General features: G+C 35.8%; 2 protein-coding genes and 1 long non-coding RNA gene across 3 annotated transcripts in view; 1 reads left to right on the top strand and 2 right to left on the bottom strand.

Annotated features, from left to right (window-relative positions):
• Positions 1 to 32: 32 nt before the first annotated feature.
• Positions 33 to 2,561, bottom strand: LOC110029653 (protein trichome birefringence-like 31). Its single transcript, XM_020732045.1, has 5 exons — positions 2,155 to 2,561; positions 1,551 to 1,802; positions 1,096 to 1,295; positions 676 to 819; positions 33 to 483 (listed from the first exon to the last, which is right to left on the bottom strand). The coding sequence occupies exons 1-5, from the start codon at positions 2,383 to 2,385 to the stop codon at positions 132 to 134; spliced, it is 1,179 nt and encodes a 392-aa protein (XP_020587704.1). The 5' UTR covers positions 2,386 to 2,561; the 3' UTR covers positions 33 to 131.
• Positions 177 to 1,082, top strand: LOC110029656. The gene is made up of 4 exons (XR_002294561.1): positions 177 to 252; positions 396 to 486; positions 669 to 773; positions 985 to 1,082. It is a non-coding gene; the product is annotated as an uncharacterized LOC110029656 (long non-coding RNA).
• Positions 2,562 to 4,033: 1,472 nt separating the features above from the next.
• The window catches only part of LOC110029654 (malate dehydrogenase, mitochondrial-like), a 22,189-nt gene continuing 11,588 nt past the window's right edge, over positions 4,034 to 14,634 (bottom strand). The window contains exon 7 of the mRNA XM_020732046.1: positions 4,034 to 4,396. Coding sequence (XP_020587705.1) covers positions 4,256 to 4,396 — 141 coding nt within the window. The 3' untranslated portion in view covers positions 4,034 to 4,255. The remainder of the gene's footprint in view (positions 4,397 to 14,634) is intronic.

The raw sequence follows: 14,634 nt of genomic DNA, 5'->3' as shown, positions 1-14,634 counted from the left end.
TTTATATTTACAACACTCGTGGCATAAACTTATACATGAAAAGGTGCATTTCAATTTGAAAAGATAGTAATATTGATATTCTTGAGAACGAAAACTCTGAACCCAAATCAGGCAGATTTCTTCATCACTTATCAATCAGTATTCTGATAAACCAAATAAGCATACAAAATCTCATTCCAGGTATCAGGAACACCTGGAAGGCACCAATGGATGCAATCTGCATAAACATTTGGCTCTGATCTCTGCTCTCTGGTCAATAATTTCCCTCTTCTCTCTGTAAAAACTGAAGTGTGGCCATCTTTTCTGAATTCTGATAGCTGTGTTATATTTAGAATTGTCACATTTATCATCTTAATTCTGCTAATTGCATCTTTCACTGCTCCCATCACCTCCAGGCTTGATCCTGCTCCCCAGAATGGCCCTTTGATAGGGTATGTCTCGTTATGGCAGTTTCCTTCGCTCCCCCGTCTCCATTCCCAGCTCCTGGTGAGAAAACATCATAGAAAACTAAATTATGCAAAGGTGCGAACGAGTGAGTCTTAACTCGAGCCGTCATCTGATTGAGCTTCAGCTTAATTAATTAATCAAGTTTGCTTGATGGCTTGAGCACATATGGATATTTACATGAGTAAAGCAAAAAATAAAAACTGGCTTTTCTTGTGATTTAGAGTTTACCAAAGGTGAGTAGGAGACAGAGTCATGAAGAATGCTTTCTGGGTTTGAGGATTGAGTGTCGATTCAACCCAATCAGTCCAAGTTTTCAGTGCTAATCTGTAAGCAGTTGGCACAGCATATTCTCTTATTTCCTCTGATCCAATTCTGCAAAATTTGAGAAAAACTTGGTCAAATGTTAAGAAGAACTAGAATTACTTTGAGATTTGATGCACTAACAAGAGACTATTGATCAATGTGACCGAGCGCTCCATTTTTAGGGACTCGGGTTTGAATATAGAAATTGATACGTGCATGTGTATTTTTTCTTAGCCACGTTCAGCATTCAAACATGACATACTTGGGATTCTTCACTTTGTTTCGGACCAATATTTTCTACATTCAAGCATATATGTGCGTGTGTATCACGATTAAATCACTCACGTTGCATTGATGAGAGGCTGATACATCCACCACACATAGCTCTCGAACACCAAGTGGTCAACCCCTTGCCATTGTCTGCTGTGGTTGGAGATTGAATCCAGCCTCACCATCCTCTTCTGCACCCTGTGCTTTGTTGCATGATCACTATTTGACTCGACGAGGAATGGTGCCCAGTAGAATTCAATCGATGCATTGTAATCCTGGAGAGAGAGATGATAATATTTTTTGGGGAATTGGTCAAATTTAAGTTTGATTTGAAATGAATGAGATTTAATAGGCTTGAATCTATTTAATTTAAATTCATATACACATAGTTGGTAGGAATATTTGGTCCATTGTTATGTTTTATCATCAATTTTGATATTTGAGTGAGATTCTGAAAAAAAAAAAAGGATGAAAGAGTGGGCTGAAAGAGTGTGCTAGATTTGTAAATAGCAAGAAGAATTGCTGCTAACCTTGGCAAAGAAAACTTTTCTGGGGGGTTTTTTATAAAAAAGCTTGTTGCCATCAGGAACTGCAGATTGAAGGAGACAAACCATAGATTCCCACTGAGTTCTCTGAATAGAATCTCCCACAAACATAAGCCTTTTGTTCCTCAGACTGTGGAGTAGCATGAAAGCATCAAAAGGAGGCAAGGTGCAGCCATATGGCTTCCACCTCCATTTCTGATATAGGAAGTCGGGCCTCCCGTTGGTCCTGCAGGTGACCTGTTGGGCCGTTAACGAACCAATTTCGAGTAGTTATCAGCTCAAAATTAATTTGAAAAAATTTCAATCCAAAATTTTGGGTCGTACTTCAGCTCATATATTTCAATCCCATCTTGTCTCCGTCCGAGCCAACATTTGAATTAATTTTCGAGCGATTACTATCTTTAAGCTAAATTCGTTAAATTCACGGCCCTAACATCACAAGGGCGGTTAACGATTAGCTCAAAATTGGATCGAAAATTTTAGCTCGTTGTTCGGCTCATTTATTTCGATCTGATCTTGATCCAAGCCAAAATTTGAATCAATTTTCGGGGATTAACAATCTTCTAGCTAAATTCACAACCCTAGTCACCTGCTTGGTCAAGTAAGGGCAGCTTTGTTCGGTGTAGAGAGGGCTAGAGCTGGGGTGTTCGAGCAGCCATTTGCCTTGGAAGAGATTGCAGCCATTGTTGAAGGAGATGGAGAATTCCTTGTTGTGTTGGGTTTGGTGTGAAGAAGATGAGAGTTTGATGGCTGTTTTTAGGGTGCGGAAGAGGAAGATGGAGCATAAGAGGAGGGGAAGTAGTGTTAGTGTGCTTCTCATTTTTTGGGCGGGGGGTTGAAGAAGATGGCTTATTTTATTAAGATCTTTCGTTTTTTATTTTTTGTTTGTGTGTGTGGGCATTTACAAACAAACCCCTCAATTCTTATATTCTTACATATCTAACCCCTCACAAATCGTTCATACAACACAAAGAAAAAACATAAATATTTTCAATTTTTAAATGATGGATTATATATTTTCATTCATAAATAAAACGAAATATGTGAAAATACATAAGAATTGAGTGGTTTGCATGGAATTATTCTGCAATATTTTTAAATTTATTTTTTTAAAAAAATTGATTTAGTTGGTGAATGTGTGTGGCACATTACCTACTTCATATATCTGGCTAAAATTGAAATTGAAGGTTCTTCTCTCGTCTTCTTTAAGGTTTAAGACTTGGAGAGGAAGGAAAGAAAGTTGAGTGAAGAAGTGGGTGGTTAGCTGCCTTCATTGGCAAATACATGCCTCATGTGCTAAGTTATGTGTGGCACATTACCTACTTCATTTTTCTGGCTATAACTGAAAGTTCTCTCCTATTCTCTCTACACTGTTTTCATCTACACGCCCTAATCCCTTCTTTTTAGCATACATATAAATAAATGAATTTAGGTATAAGTACATACAAAGCACTCGAAAAATTATTATTTATAAAACCTAACAACCGATTAATAATTTCAAGTAACCAAACTGATGTATTTGATGTATATTTACATGTTCCACAATCACAGAATTTGATATAAATGTATTAAAAAGGGTGCCTGATTATATATAATATATATTTAAAGAGTTTTTAACGATGCATGAAAAGTTTTTTTTTATTTTTTAATAGTAATAATAATAATATTGATGTGACATGAAATGTTAATATAAAAAGCAAATTGCATGTATTATACATGAAAATTCATTAAAAATTGTGGTATTCATGTAAATTTTACTTTTTTTTATATATTTATCTTCTTTTCCCTTAAAGGAAAAGCAGATTTCAGCGCCCAGCTCTTTATATGCATACATTTCCAATCACACCCATAATTTTTAGGGGAATTTACATACATAGCACCCAAATCTTGTGCTATTACTTAACCTTGATTTTTACATCCAAAACATCCTACCCATATAAATAATAAAATTTACCTTTTCATACATAGAACATTATCCTTTAGCTTGTATAAATCAAAATTTATGTGTGAGATAAGATGTCCATAATTTTTAATTCAAAGCTTTTAACTTTTACAATATAAAATACAGGGGCCACAATTCTTGTGGATTTACATATCTAACAGCTAAAGTTTAATATTTACATTTACAGCACCTTGATACCATAAACCTATGCAAAAAAATTAATAGTGATATTTTTAATATGATATTAAAGATTTGAGTGTTAAGAACGCAAATATCAAATTTTAGGTGTTAGAGATGTAAATAGATTAGAATTACGTGGCATTAAAGAACCAACCTTGATAGATAAACTTCACAACAGATGAAGATTGATTCCCACAGCTGCAAAAGGCTTCAGCAAACTGCACTAATCAAAAAGGTTTCATAAAACTGATCACCAATTGAAGCCGAAATAAACATAAACTCAGAAACATATAAAGATTGAACACATTAAACTACTAGCGATTATTTTTATTCAAACAAATGATATAAACTCAGGCAAATTCATAGCAGTAACATATATAAACCTGAAGGTTTTAACTTGAGTTAATGCATACGGTAACACAACATTAGAAAGCATTCTGTTTATTGGTTGGATACAATCCCCGGTTAGAACCAAAGCAATTTTTTGTTTTTTTTTTCCCTCCAAGATAAAATGCATTAAACTGTAAAACCAAAATGTGGAAAATTGCATAAATAAATTCTGCAGCGATTAATTCTCACTGGCGAATTTAATCCCTTTCTCAATGGAGGACTTGAGCTCGGATTTGAGACCTTCCAAGCCCTGCTTCTCGAAATCAGAGAGAGGGCCCAATCCAAGCACTTCTTCAACACCCCTCTTTCCCAGCCTTACCTGCACAGTATGAAAAACAGAAAAACTCTTCAGGTTTTATGTTTCATGGCTGACCTTATGTTGGTTAAACTGCTGCTAAAGTAATACTAAATAAAAATTTAGGCTAATCATTAATTTCTTCATTCAATACTAATGTGAGACTATTTGCAAAAAAAATATATAAAATCACACACACACATATTATGATTGTTTATCAGGTTTTATGTTTCATGGCTCACCAAAATGTTGGTCGACCTTATGTTGGTTAAACTGCTGCTAAAGTAATACTAAATAAAAATTTAGGCTAATCATTAATTTCTTCATTCAATACTAATGTGAGACTATTTGCAAAAAAAAATATAAAATCACACACACACATATTATGATTGTTTATCTATTAATCCTTCCTAATTCCATTTCTCATGTCCACCAAGCACACCTTGACTAACAACAAATTTCTATCCTTGACCACCAACCCCAAAATGCAAACAAAATTGTCATTCCTGGGACAGTTCTATGAAAATACTATGATATTCTCTTATCAAATAATACTCATAAGAAATTTCTTCCATTTAATTATCTAGCATTAACTGCTACGATTCATTGATATTAACTTACACTTTCATCTATTGCTTATTCTAATGTATAAAAGACCCTGACAATCACACCACAACTAATTACTCCTTTTATATTCTAATTAATTCTAAGCCCTTATTTTCTAAGTATATTCCATACATCAAATTTCACTTATTTCAATAAATAACTCACCGGTTAGAATTAGTTTATCGAAAAAGCATATTGCAAGGCACCTTTGAATATTTCTGTAGCCACTGTTATAGGAATACAAAATATATAGATTCGATGTCAATATTTATTGTAATCTAATTATAATTAAAAGTTCCTTGGTCACTCCACAACGACCTGTAGTACTAACCCGTAATCAATCTTGATTAACGCATCTTTAATAAATATAAAGAACCTTTTATAACTTTTTTCCACTTAAAATACAACAAATCAATTATCATGATAATAGATCACATGCATCCTTAAGCTTAATACAAAACATATTAAAAAACATATTATTATGTTTTATGAATTTTTATTATTTGTCTTACCAAAAATGCATCGCTGGTGGATCTTCTTGGCATTAAAATTTGTAAAATTTTAATTTATGTTCATAAAAATGTAAGCCATTCATTTAAAAAAGCAAATTGATATTACAAGCTATATATATGTATATAAAAATTCAAATCCTCATATTTATGCACCTAAATATTTATATCCTTTTTAAAACTAGACAATTTAAATCAATCTCACACTAGATTTTACATAGGCTAAGGGATTCTACTTTTCCTCAGAAACTTGTCTTCAAATTTAAACAAAAATAATTATCTTTGCTCTTTATTTTGATCACTGTTCTTCATGCAGTCCGGATAAACAACAATAAAGATATTCTGTGTTATGTAAATTTTTTTTCTTGGAACATCTTGCCATCTTTGAAAAAAAACATCCTTCTTAACAGAAGGGAAGTTCATTTAAGATTTAGTGGTTGCATTTTTTATCAAATAATTAATAATCCTTATATTTTAAAGTAAGCATTCGCTTCTACAAAATCATAACATATCGTGATATAAAATGTGAATTCTATCATTGATTTATATCTTCCATCCATGCCCCTCTCATAGTCATCCTACTAGAATCAATATGTCTATCCAAGTTGGCCAATAACTATTTCATTGTTCTCCATAGGAATATGTTGAAATGGTTTGCAGATCTCCTCAAAATTAATTATTAAACTTTCTTCTAACCAACCAAAAGAAAATATACACCAACCATATATATTATGCCCTTATTGACAATTAACTTTAATGGTGACCAACATCATTAATTATATTAAACTAAATAATTTTAAATTTTACTCATTCACAACCGCCACAAACCTATTTAAATTATTTTAAAATTTTAAAACACAATAAAGTTTCTTCCTCAACAACCTTTAATTCTCATTACTTAGTTCCTAGCAAATATAAATTTACTAATCTTCTAAACATTGTGTCCACAAATTATCATGCCTTTCCATCAAAATCCCTATACATGTAAATCAAATATGAGTTTTAGACCCAGGTAAAACCCTTCCTTCATGTCCATCATAATTGCGTCAAATTATGGTACATCACTTTACTAGTAATGCTTTAATTGACCTCTATAGATTTTTCATCCTAAGCGGGTTAAGGAGCATCCAAGCAAACGCTTATTTACCTTTCATTGCTAACATGTTATGTCATAGATTTTGGATTCATTTTATAAATCACCATAAGTTTTAGAATTAGCTATCAATGTCAGATCGTGTAGGTACCCCCACATTCAGAAGAATGAGAGTGAAGTTGATTTGAAAGATGCTCAAGCTGGGATCATAAGGCCTAGCGTAAACCCTTTTTCCAGTCCAATCCTGTTGGTGAAGAAAAAAATGATAGTTGGAAATCCTGTGTGGATTACTGAGCTTTGAACAAGGAGACGCTATTAAATAATTTTCCTATTCCTGTGATTGATGAGTTACTGAATGAACTTTATGGGGCAGTCATTTTCTCGAAAATTGATCTTAAGTTGGGATACCGCCAGATCATAATGAATCCAGTAGATGTGCACAAGACAACGTTCAAGACACATGAAAGACATTAGGAATTTTTAGTGATGTCGTTTGGCCTCACCAACACCCTGACGACATTTCAGTCCCTCATGAATAGGGTTTTTTTTCCCTTACCACTGAAAATTTGTCTTGATATTCTTTGATGACATTATGATCTACAATCGTACAGAGACAAAACATGTTCAATACACAAAGACAGTCCTAGAACGTTGAGGAAGCACCAATTGTATGCCAACTTGAAGAACTATTCTTTTGCATAGTTGCAGATGGACTACCTAAGACATGTGACCAGAAAAGGGTAGCAGTGAATCAGTCCAAGATCGAGGCTATGGTTGATTAGCTCTTATCAAGGAGTTTGAAGGAGTTCAGAGGATTCATGGATCTCCCCAGCTACTACTGGAAGTTCGTGAGAGGATATGACACGATAGCATGACCACTAACGAAGGATTTGAAGAAAGACAATTTTAGATGGGAGGAAGCAGCAATAGGCATTTAAACATCCAAAGAAGATCATGACTAGCGTCATGGTATTAGCAATTTAAAAATTCAATAAACTACAATGGTGGAAACGGATGCTTCAGGGTACAAATTTGGAGTAGCGCTCATGTAGTGGTTGATTGCCTACTTCAGCCAGATTCTTATGGCCAGGGCGTGGGTTAAGTCAGTATACTAACAAAAATTGATGGTGATCGTCTTGGCTTTTCAAAAGTGGCGGCCCTACTTGCTGGGATGGCATTTTTTGTTCATGACAAATCATAAGAGTTTAAGGTATCTTCTGGAGTAGCTGATGGTGACTGAGAAGCATTAGAGATAGTTATCCAAGCTAATGGGGTATGATTTCAAGATTTAGTTTCGGGTAGGATTGGAGAACAAAGCAGCTGACGCATTACCGAGAAACGTGGACGAACCCCAATTGATACCCTTGGTCCTAGATTGAGAAACCTTGAAACAGAAGAGCGAACGGGATGAGGAGCTGAGGAAGATAAGGGCTAAGCTACTACAAGACTCAAACAATCATGTACGATATGCGTTGAGGGGGCAGTAGCTGCTCCAACATAGGTGATTAGTGCTACCCAAGGGGTCAGAATCTATTCTCAAATTGTTACATAAGTTTCATAGCAATATGATCGAGGACATTCAGGGTACAGAAGATCTACAATTATCTAGCGACAGAGCTTTATTGGGTGAGAATGCACAGAGACGTCAAGGATATGATGACAAAATGCGATATATGTCAGCGACACAAGTGCTTGACCGCAGCACAAGCACTTGACCACGACACCAAGAGGTTTACAACAACCATTAGCATTACCCGGAAGATTTGGGAAGTGATGATGGATTTTATCCACGGGTTGTCAAGGTCAGAATGGTTCACGATGATCATGATGGTCGTAGATCGCCTGAGTAAATATGCACATTTCATTCTCTTACGGCACCCCTACACTGAGATCTCAGTTGCAACGGTATTTATCTGGGAGGTGGTTCGTTTGCACAGAATGCCTGAATCGTAGTATCAGATAGGGACAAGATGTTCCTCGGCCACTTCTAGAAAAAGCTATCCAGATTGCAAAGGGACAATCCTTAAGAGGGCCACTGCATAATATCCCTAGACCGATGGGCAGATGGAAGTGATCAACAAGAGCGTGGAGACATATCTGCCTTGTTTTTTATCTAATACGCCAAGTGGATTGTGTGGACCAAATATTTGTATAATACTTTGTATCACACATCAACATAAACCACCCTTTCAAAATATTGTATGGGCATGATCCATCTCACTTGATACATTATGGGCATAACACTACACCAATATCCAAAGTCAATCAGTATTTGGATAGGAACAAGATACTAGCAGAGAACAATGAGAGGGGTGCAGTTTGAACTAGGAGACATAGTCTACTTGAAGTTGAGGCCCTACAGACAAAAAACATTGGTCAGGAGCAAGAAATTTTTACCGTGATACTTTAGACCATATGAGGTGATGATATGCATCTGGTTAGTGGTTTATTGTTTGATGTTATCATCATCGTCCGCACTACACCCAATCTTCCATGTGTAACAGCTGAAACGTGCGATTGGAGATCAGACACCCTCGTCTACACTACAGCTAACAACGGCGAAGGGCTTGTAGGTGATTCTAGAGCCATTAGAGATCAAAGGAATGTGTCGAGGAGTAGGGGGAGCAGAGGAGGTATTCATTAAGTAGAAAGGACTATCGGACTATGACTTAACATGAGAGCCTTACGACGTAATTCACAAACAGTTTTTATCCTTCCTCTTTCAGGGCAAGTTAATTTTTTTTGGGAAGAGAGTAGTGTTACGCCCATACTTGAGCCGGTCCATCCTGTACCGACTGAATGGACAGCCGGCCTGCAAACGAGCCGATCTTTGCCTCGTTAAGAGGCGGGCCGCTGAAGAAAGAAAGGAGCGGTCACTAAGGCCATAATCAAGTACTCAAGGAGGAGAAATTAAGGGAGTTTGGAAGGAAAATTTGGAAGGAAAGTTTTCAAATGTTGTGAGAGGATTCTATTAAGGGGAGGAACCAAGAGTTTGTTTTCTTTATGCATGTATTTGTTGGTTGCTGTTTTTTGCTTCTTTTGGGGGTGTTCCTAGCAACACCTAGGATTGTGGGAGAGCCCTCTCAAAAACATATCATCATTGTATCTTGCTTGCTTTCATTTGTTTTTCGTAAGAGCAGCCCTTATTTGAATTTATCCATCTATCTATTACGGTTTCATCATTGTTGCTTACTGATTTTTTGTTCCAGGGTGTACCACTTGTCCAGGTAAAAAAAACTGTGAGCCAAAGTGATATAATAAGAGGAATTGGTGTCCTCAGCTACAAAGGCTGAGCTTTGCTTCATGAAAGTATTATTGACAGCGGAGAATCTAAAGATTAAACTTTAGAAACATCAGATGGCGCATCAAATATCTCTTTCATGAAAATTTTTCACTGAGTTTCACTGCTTCTAATGAACTCACCATGGATAAATTGATTGTTGAAAAACAAATTACTGAGATGATGACACTGGTTACACGTTTTTCTCAATAGCGTTACAAAGTCAATTTTAACTGGTAAGTCCACTTTAAACAAGATAACATATTGTGAGGGTTTGAAGTCAGCAACTAATGGAATTAATATTTTTCAAAAAGTAAGACCAATCATGCGAAGTTCTTAGGTGTAAACACAATGACTAAATCTCCATGTAATACATGCGATAATTGCCATTTTATTAGGCAAACTTTAGCATTTATCTAAAATACAATCAGTCAGTTTGTCTTTACTATTACAGAATCATAGATGGTATTAGATGTTATTTGGTTTAGGAACCACATAGAAAGTCACGGACTTGCAAAATCAATGCAGACAAATTTCAAATTTACTCATTATCATATTAATTTTATAAAAATAATGATAAATAAGAATAGTATTATCATTACTCTTATGATATAAAATAACATCCTTTTTTTATATAAAAATAAAAAATAATATTCTGATGAAACCTCTGTTTACCTTTTGGTGGTTATATTATTAACTTCTGTAAAAAGCAAAATTTAAGGTGACTTCCAGGACCTCATAAAGAAAACTCACTTCTCACATTAAAGAAAGAAAGTTCTAAAAACAAAAACTTTAATCAACTTAGCACCTGAGCCCAATTTTGATATCACTTTGTTGGTTTCTTGAAAATGAGAAAGAAGAGAAAAACTAAAATTTTTTGTTGTAGATTGAAGGGAAATCAAAACCACATCTTTTATGTAGTCTTACAATATTTTAAATTTAGAACTAACAACAAACTTCCAAGCAAAGACCTAAAAATCAGCCAAGAAAGTAACAAAAAACAAAATTCAAGAAAAAATAGAAACTAACTCCAAAGATTAAAGAACAAACTAAATTCAAATAAACCTAGACTCAATAAGCAGTCCTAAGCATGTATTCCAACACTCCTTGTTTTAGGATTTGCGAACACCAAGTTTCTGCCTTAGAAACTCAAACTTGTTGATTAGAAGTGACTTTGTAAGCAAATCTACCAACTGATCTTTAGATTTGCAGTAATCAGAGTCACAAATTCTTCTTTCTGCACTTCTCTTAGAAAAAATAACTTGATGTTGAAATGCTTAGTGAGTGTTCCCATGAAACACAGGGTTATAAAAAACGACAATGATACGAATATCGACACCATTGGTAGTCACTTGCATGTTGTCTGTCATTAGAAACACGAATGAGTTTTGAATCACTTAAGCAAGCGTCATCGACATCGTCTTCCAAGTCCGCATGTTTCGTCATTGGCACCATTTTGATGAAGCCTGAGCACGACTCAGATTTCTCTTCCAACACTTGTTTTGTGGAACTTAGTTGCTTTTGAACTTGAGATTGCAAAACAGTCACAAATGTTAACAGATCATCTTTTTCTTTTGCAACGAACAATGCTTTTTCAGCGACATCTTTTAATCGAGCTTCCGCATCTGCCTGTGAAACCCTGGTGTTTTCTTTAACTCGAACTACAACCGCTTCTAATAAAATAACATGTTCTCTAGCTTTTGCGAGCTTAGAACGCCAAAAATGTGCCTCTTGAAGAGCAGTCTCTATGCTTGAACACAATCTCTCTATCTTTGCTAAATGTTGCAACCTTTTCTTCTGATTCTTTTAACTTAAGAATGGTTTCTTGAAGTTTTTTATTTGAATCATTGGCCAGTCGTTCAGTTTCTGTGTAAGCAAGCCTCCTCTTTTCATCCATAACAAGAGCTGCAGATGCAGCTACTTCAGCAGCCTGAGCTGTCTCAGTTAACTTGTCTGCTAACTCACGTATGGTTGAATCTCTTGCATGTAATTCTTTGGCCAATTGCTGAAGTTCTTCATCTTTAACTCGAAGTGTTTCCTTCATTATCGTAAGATCATCTAAATGGCCTTCATTACCCTCATTAATCAATGAAACTTCTAGTGAGTGGGCAAGTTTTACAGAATTTTCATTGAGAAAAGAGCAAAAAACCTCCTGCTCCTCCTGCATTAGATTGAGTGAAAAACTCCTCCATATCATCTTAACTTCAAACATCCTCTGGCCTGTAGCATCCTCTATCACACAAGCTTTCTCCATAAATATCACTTTGAATCCCTTTTTTATTAATTGATCAACACTGAGCAAGTTTTGATCAATATCTGGTATATAGAGAACATCAGTGATCAACTTGGTTCCTGAACAGCTTGCAATGACTATGGTGCCCTTCCTTTTGACTGCAATATATTCACCATTCCCAATTCTGAACTTCTTGAACTCGATGTTCTTCAATTCCTTGGACATCTCCTTGTCATGTGTCATATGATTAGTGCAACCACTATCAATGAGCCAATTTTCACTTGTTTCAGAACTTGTGAAACAAGTTGCAACAAAAATCTGGTCATCTTCTTCTTGATCTGCCACTTGTGCTTCATATCCTTGCTGCTGATCTTTATTCTTACAAATGATAGCTTCATGTCCCATTTGATTGCACTTGTTGCACTTTGCATCTGGTCTTCTCCAACATTTGAAAGGAGGATAACCTTTCTTGCACAATGTCGACATGGAGGGTAATCTTTCGTTTGTCCACTTGTAGCTTGAAACTTCTTGTTCTTGGGCCTCCTATTCTTTTCATCATCTTGATGCTTGACTGGAAGAGCTCCTTCGACGGCTCCTTCTTGCCTCATTACGCCTCTGCTCTTGTGCTTGTAAAGCACTTAACAGTTCTCTCAAAACAATCTTTGACAGATCCTTCGTGTTTTCTAAGGTGGTGATGGTAGCCTCAAATCTTTCAGGCACTGTTACAAGGATTTTCTGAACAATCCTTGAATCTTCCAGAGAAGATCTCAATAATTTGACCCGATTTGCTATGTTGAGTAGTCTGTTAGAGTACTTCTTTATAGTTTCTGTCTCCTTCATCTTTTGTAATTCAAAGTCACAAACCAAGTTTAGCACCTGCATCCCTCAAATTCTTTCATCTCCTTCATACTCGAATTTGAAATAATCACAAATCCCTTTTGTCGTTTTCAACGACATGATACAAGTGAAGATTGTAGAGGAAACTACAGAAAAAAGGCAAGCTTTTGCCTTGAACTTCTTTGCCTTCTTCTCATTTTGTGCTTTAATTTGTGTTACGATGAGATTTTCAGGGAGAAGAGAAATGTCATAGTCTTCTTCCACTGCTTCCCGGAGATCCAAAGCTTCCAAGTACGTCTCCATGCAGACTTCCCAGATTTGGTAGTTGTTTCTGTCAAACACTTTTGACTGGTGGAGCAACTGAGGAAAAACTAGCTTCGATCTCCATTGCCGCTTAAACTCATGCACAGATCCCTTAAGAAGAGAGTTCTGATACCAAATTGTTAGTTTCTTGAAAATGAGAAAGAAGAAAAAAACTAAAACTTCTTGCTATAGATTGAAGGGAAATTAGAACCACACCTTTTGTGTAGCCTTACAATATTTTAAACTTAGAGCTAATAACAAACTTCTAAGAAAAGACCTAAAATCAGCCAAGAAAGTAACAAGAAACAAAATTCAAGAAAAAATAGCAACTAACTCCTAAGATTAAGAAACTAAATTCAAAAAATTAAATTCAAATAAATCTAGACTCAATAAGCAGTCCTAAGCATGTATTTCAACACACTTCAATAGACAAATGAAGTCTTAGACAATCAGTAGTTTGAATACAAATTTTTTGTTGAGTAGTATTAACAGTATGCTTGTATCATGTTTCCCACGGCAAACAGTAGCTACTGCCGAGATGTGACTGAGATGGAAATAAAGTTGTGAGAATTAATTCTAATTTCCTTAATTAAGGAAATTAGAATTAATTGGTAAATCCCTTAAATTAAGGGAATTAGAATAAATTTATAATCTCTTAAATTAAGGGAATTAGTTAAATAGTTTCTTAGTTTTTCTCTTTTTAATCTCCTATATAATACCTTGTATGATCAATTCAAAGGAGTGAGAAATACAAATTTCTATTTGGTTTTTCCATATGGTATCAGAGCCTAGAGGACATCGCCTGTGTCGGTTCTCTGCAATGCGCTGATCTTTTGCGTTTCTTCACTGTTGCTTCCGCGCGCTTCTCCAGCCTCCTCTGTGATCTGTGCGCGCTTCTCCGACTTCTCCTTCTCTGCGATCGGCGCTTCTCCCGAGCACAGGCTGCTTCCGACTCCTCTGACTTCTGCGAACTACAGGATATCCGACTTCTCTGACTTCTCCTTTCCGCTTCGTCCGAGAGGAGCAGCACGTTGTCACGATCGTCCTTTGCCGCTGAAGTAATTTGCGTTGTTTGCCGTTGTGTGGTCGTTGCAAAGCCTGGAATCCTGCGACGCATATTTCGCGATTTTGTCGCTGTTTGGATTTTTTTTCCGCTGCCTTAATTGCTACGATTCTTTTACCTCTGCAGGTTTATTCTAGCCTTAATTTCTGCAAATTTTTTCTTCTCCACCATGTCAATGTCCGAAACCACTATCTCCAACTACTCCAATCATTCTGAAGAATACAATGCTGTTCAGAAAATTGGAGAGTTGCAGAATATTCGGGCATCCAACAGGTTCAATGGGAAGAACTATCTCAAATGGTCCCAAATTGTCCGCACATACCTAAAAGGCAAAGGGA

Source organism: Phalaenopsis equestris, unplaced genomic scaffold (genome assembly GCF_001263595.1).
Source record: "Phalaenopsis equestris unplaced genomic scaffold, ASM126359v1 Scaffold000600, whole genome shotgun sequence".
In the NCBI taxonomy this organism is placed as follows: Eukaryota; Viridiplantae; Streptophyta; class Magnoliopsida; order Asparagales; family Orchidaceae; genus Phalaenopsis; species Phalaenopsis equestris.
The sequence above is the reverse complement of the archived record's forward strand: the minus strand, read 5'-3'. Positions and strand labels throughout refer to the sequence as shown.

Bases quoted from the DNA above. Each gene is read 5' to 3' on its own strand.
- LOC110029653 (XM_020732045.1), bottom strand. From the start codon at position 2,385: ATGAGAAGCACACTAACACTACTTCCCCTCCTCTTATGCTCCATCTTC. The intron at 1,296-1,550 runs GTTAGCAGCAAT...CTCTCTCTCCAG, and splicing joins GAAAAGTTTTCTTTGCCAAG to GATTACAATGCATCGATTGA. The intron at 484-675 runs GTAAACTCTAAA...TTTTCTCACCAG, and splicing joins CTGTCTCCTACTCACCTTTG to GAGCTGGGAATGGAGACGGG.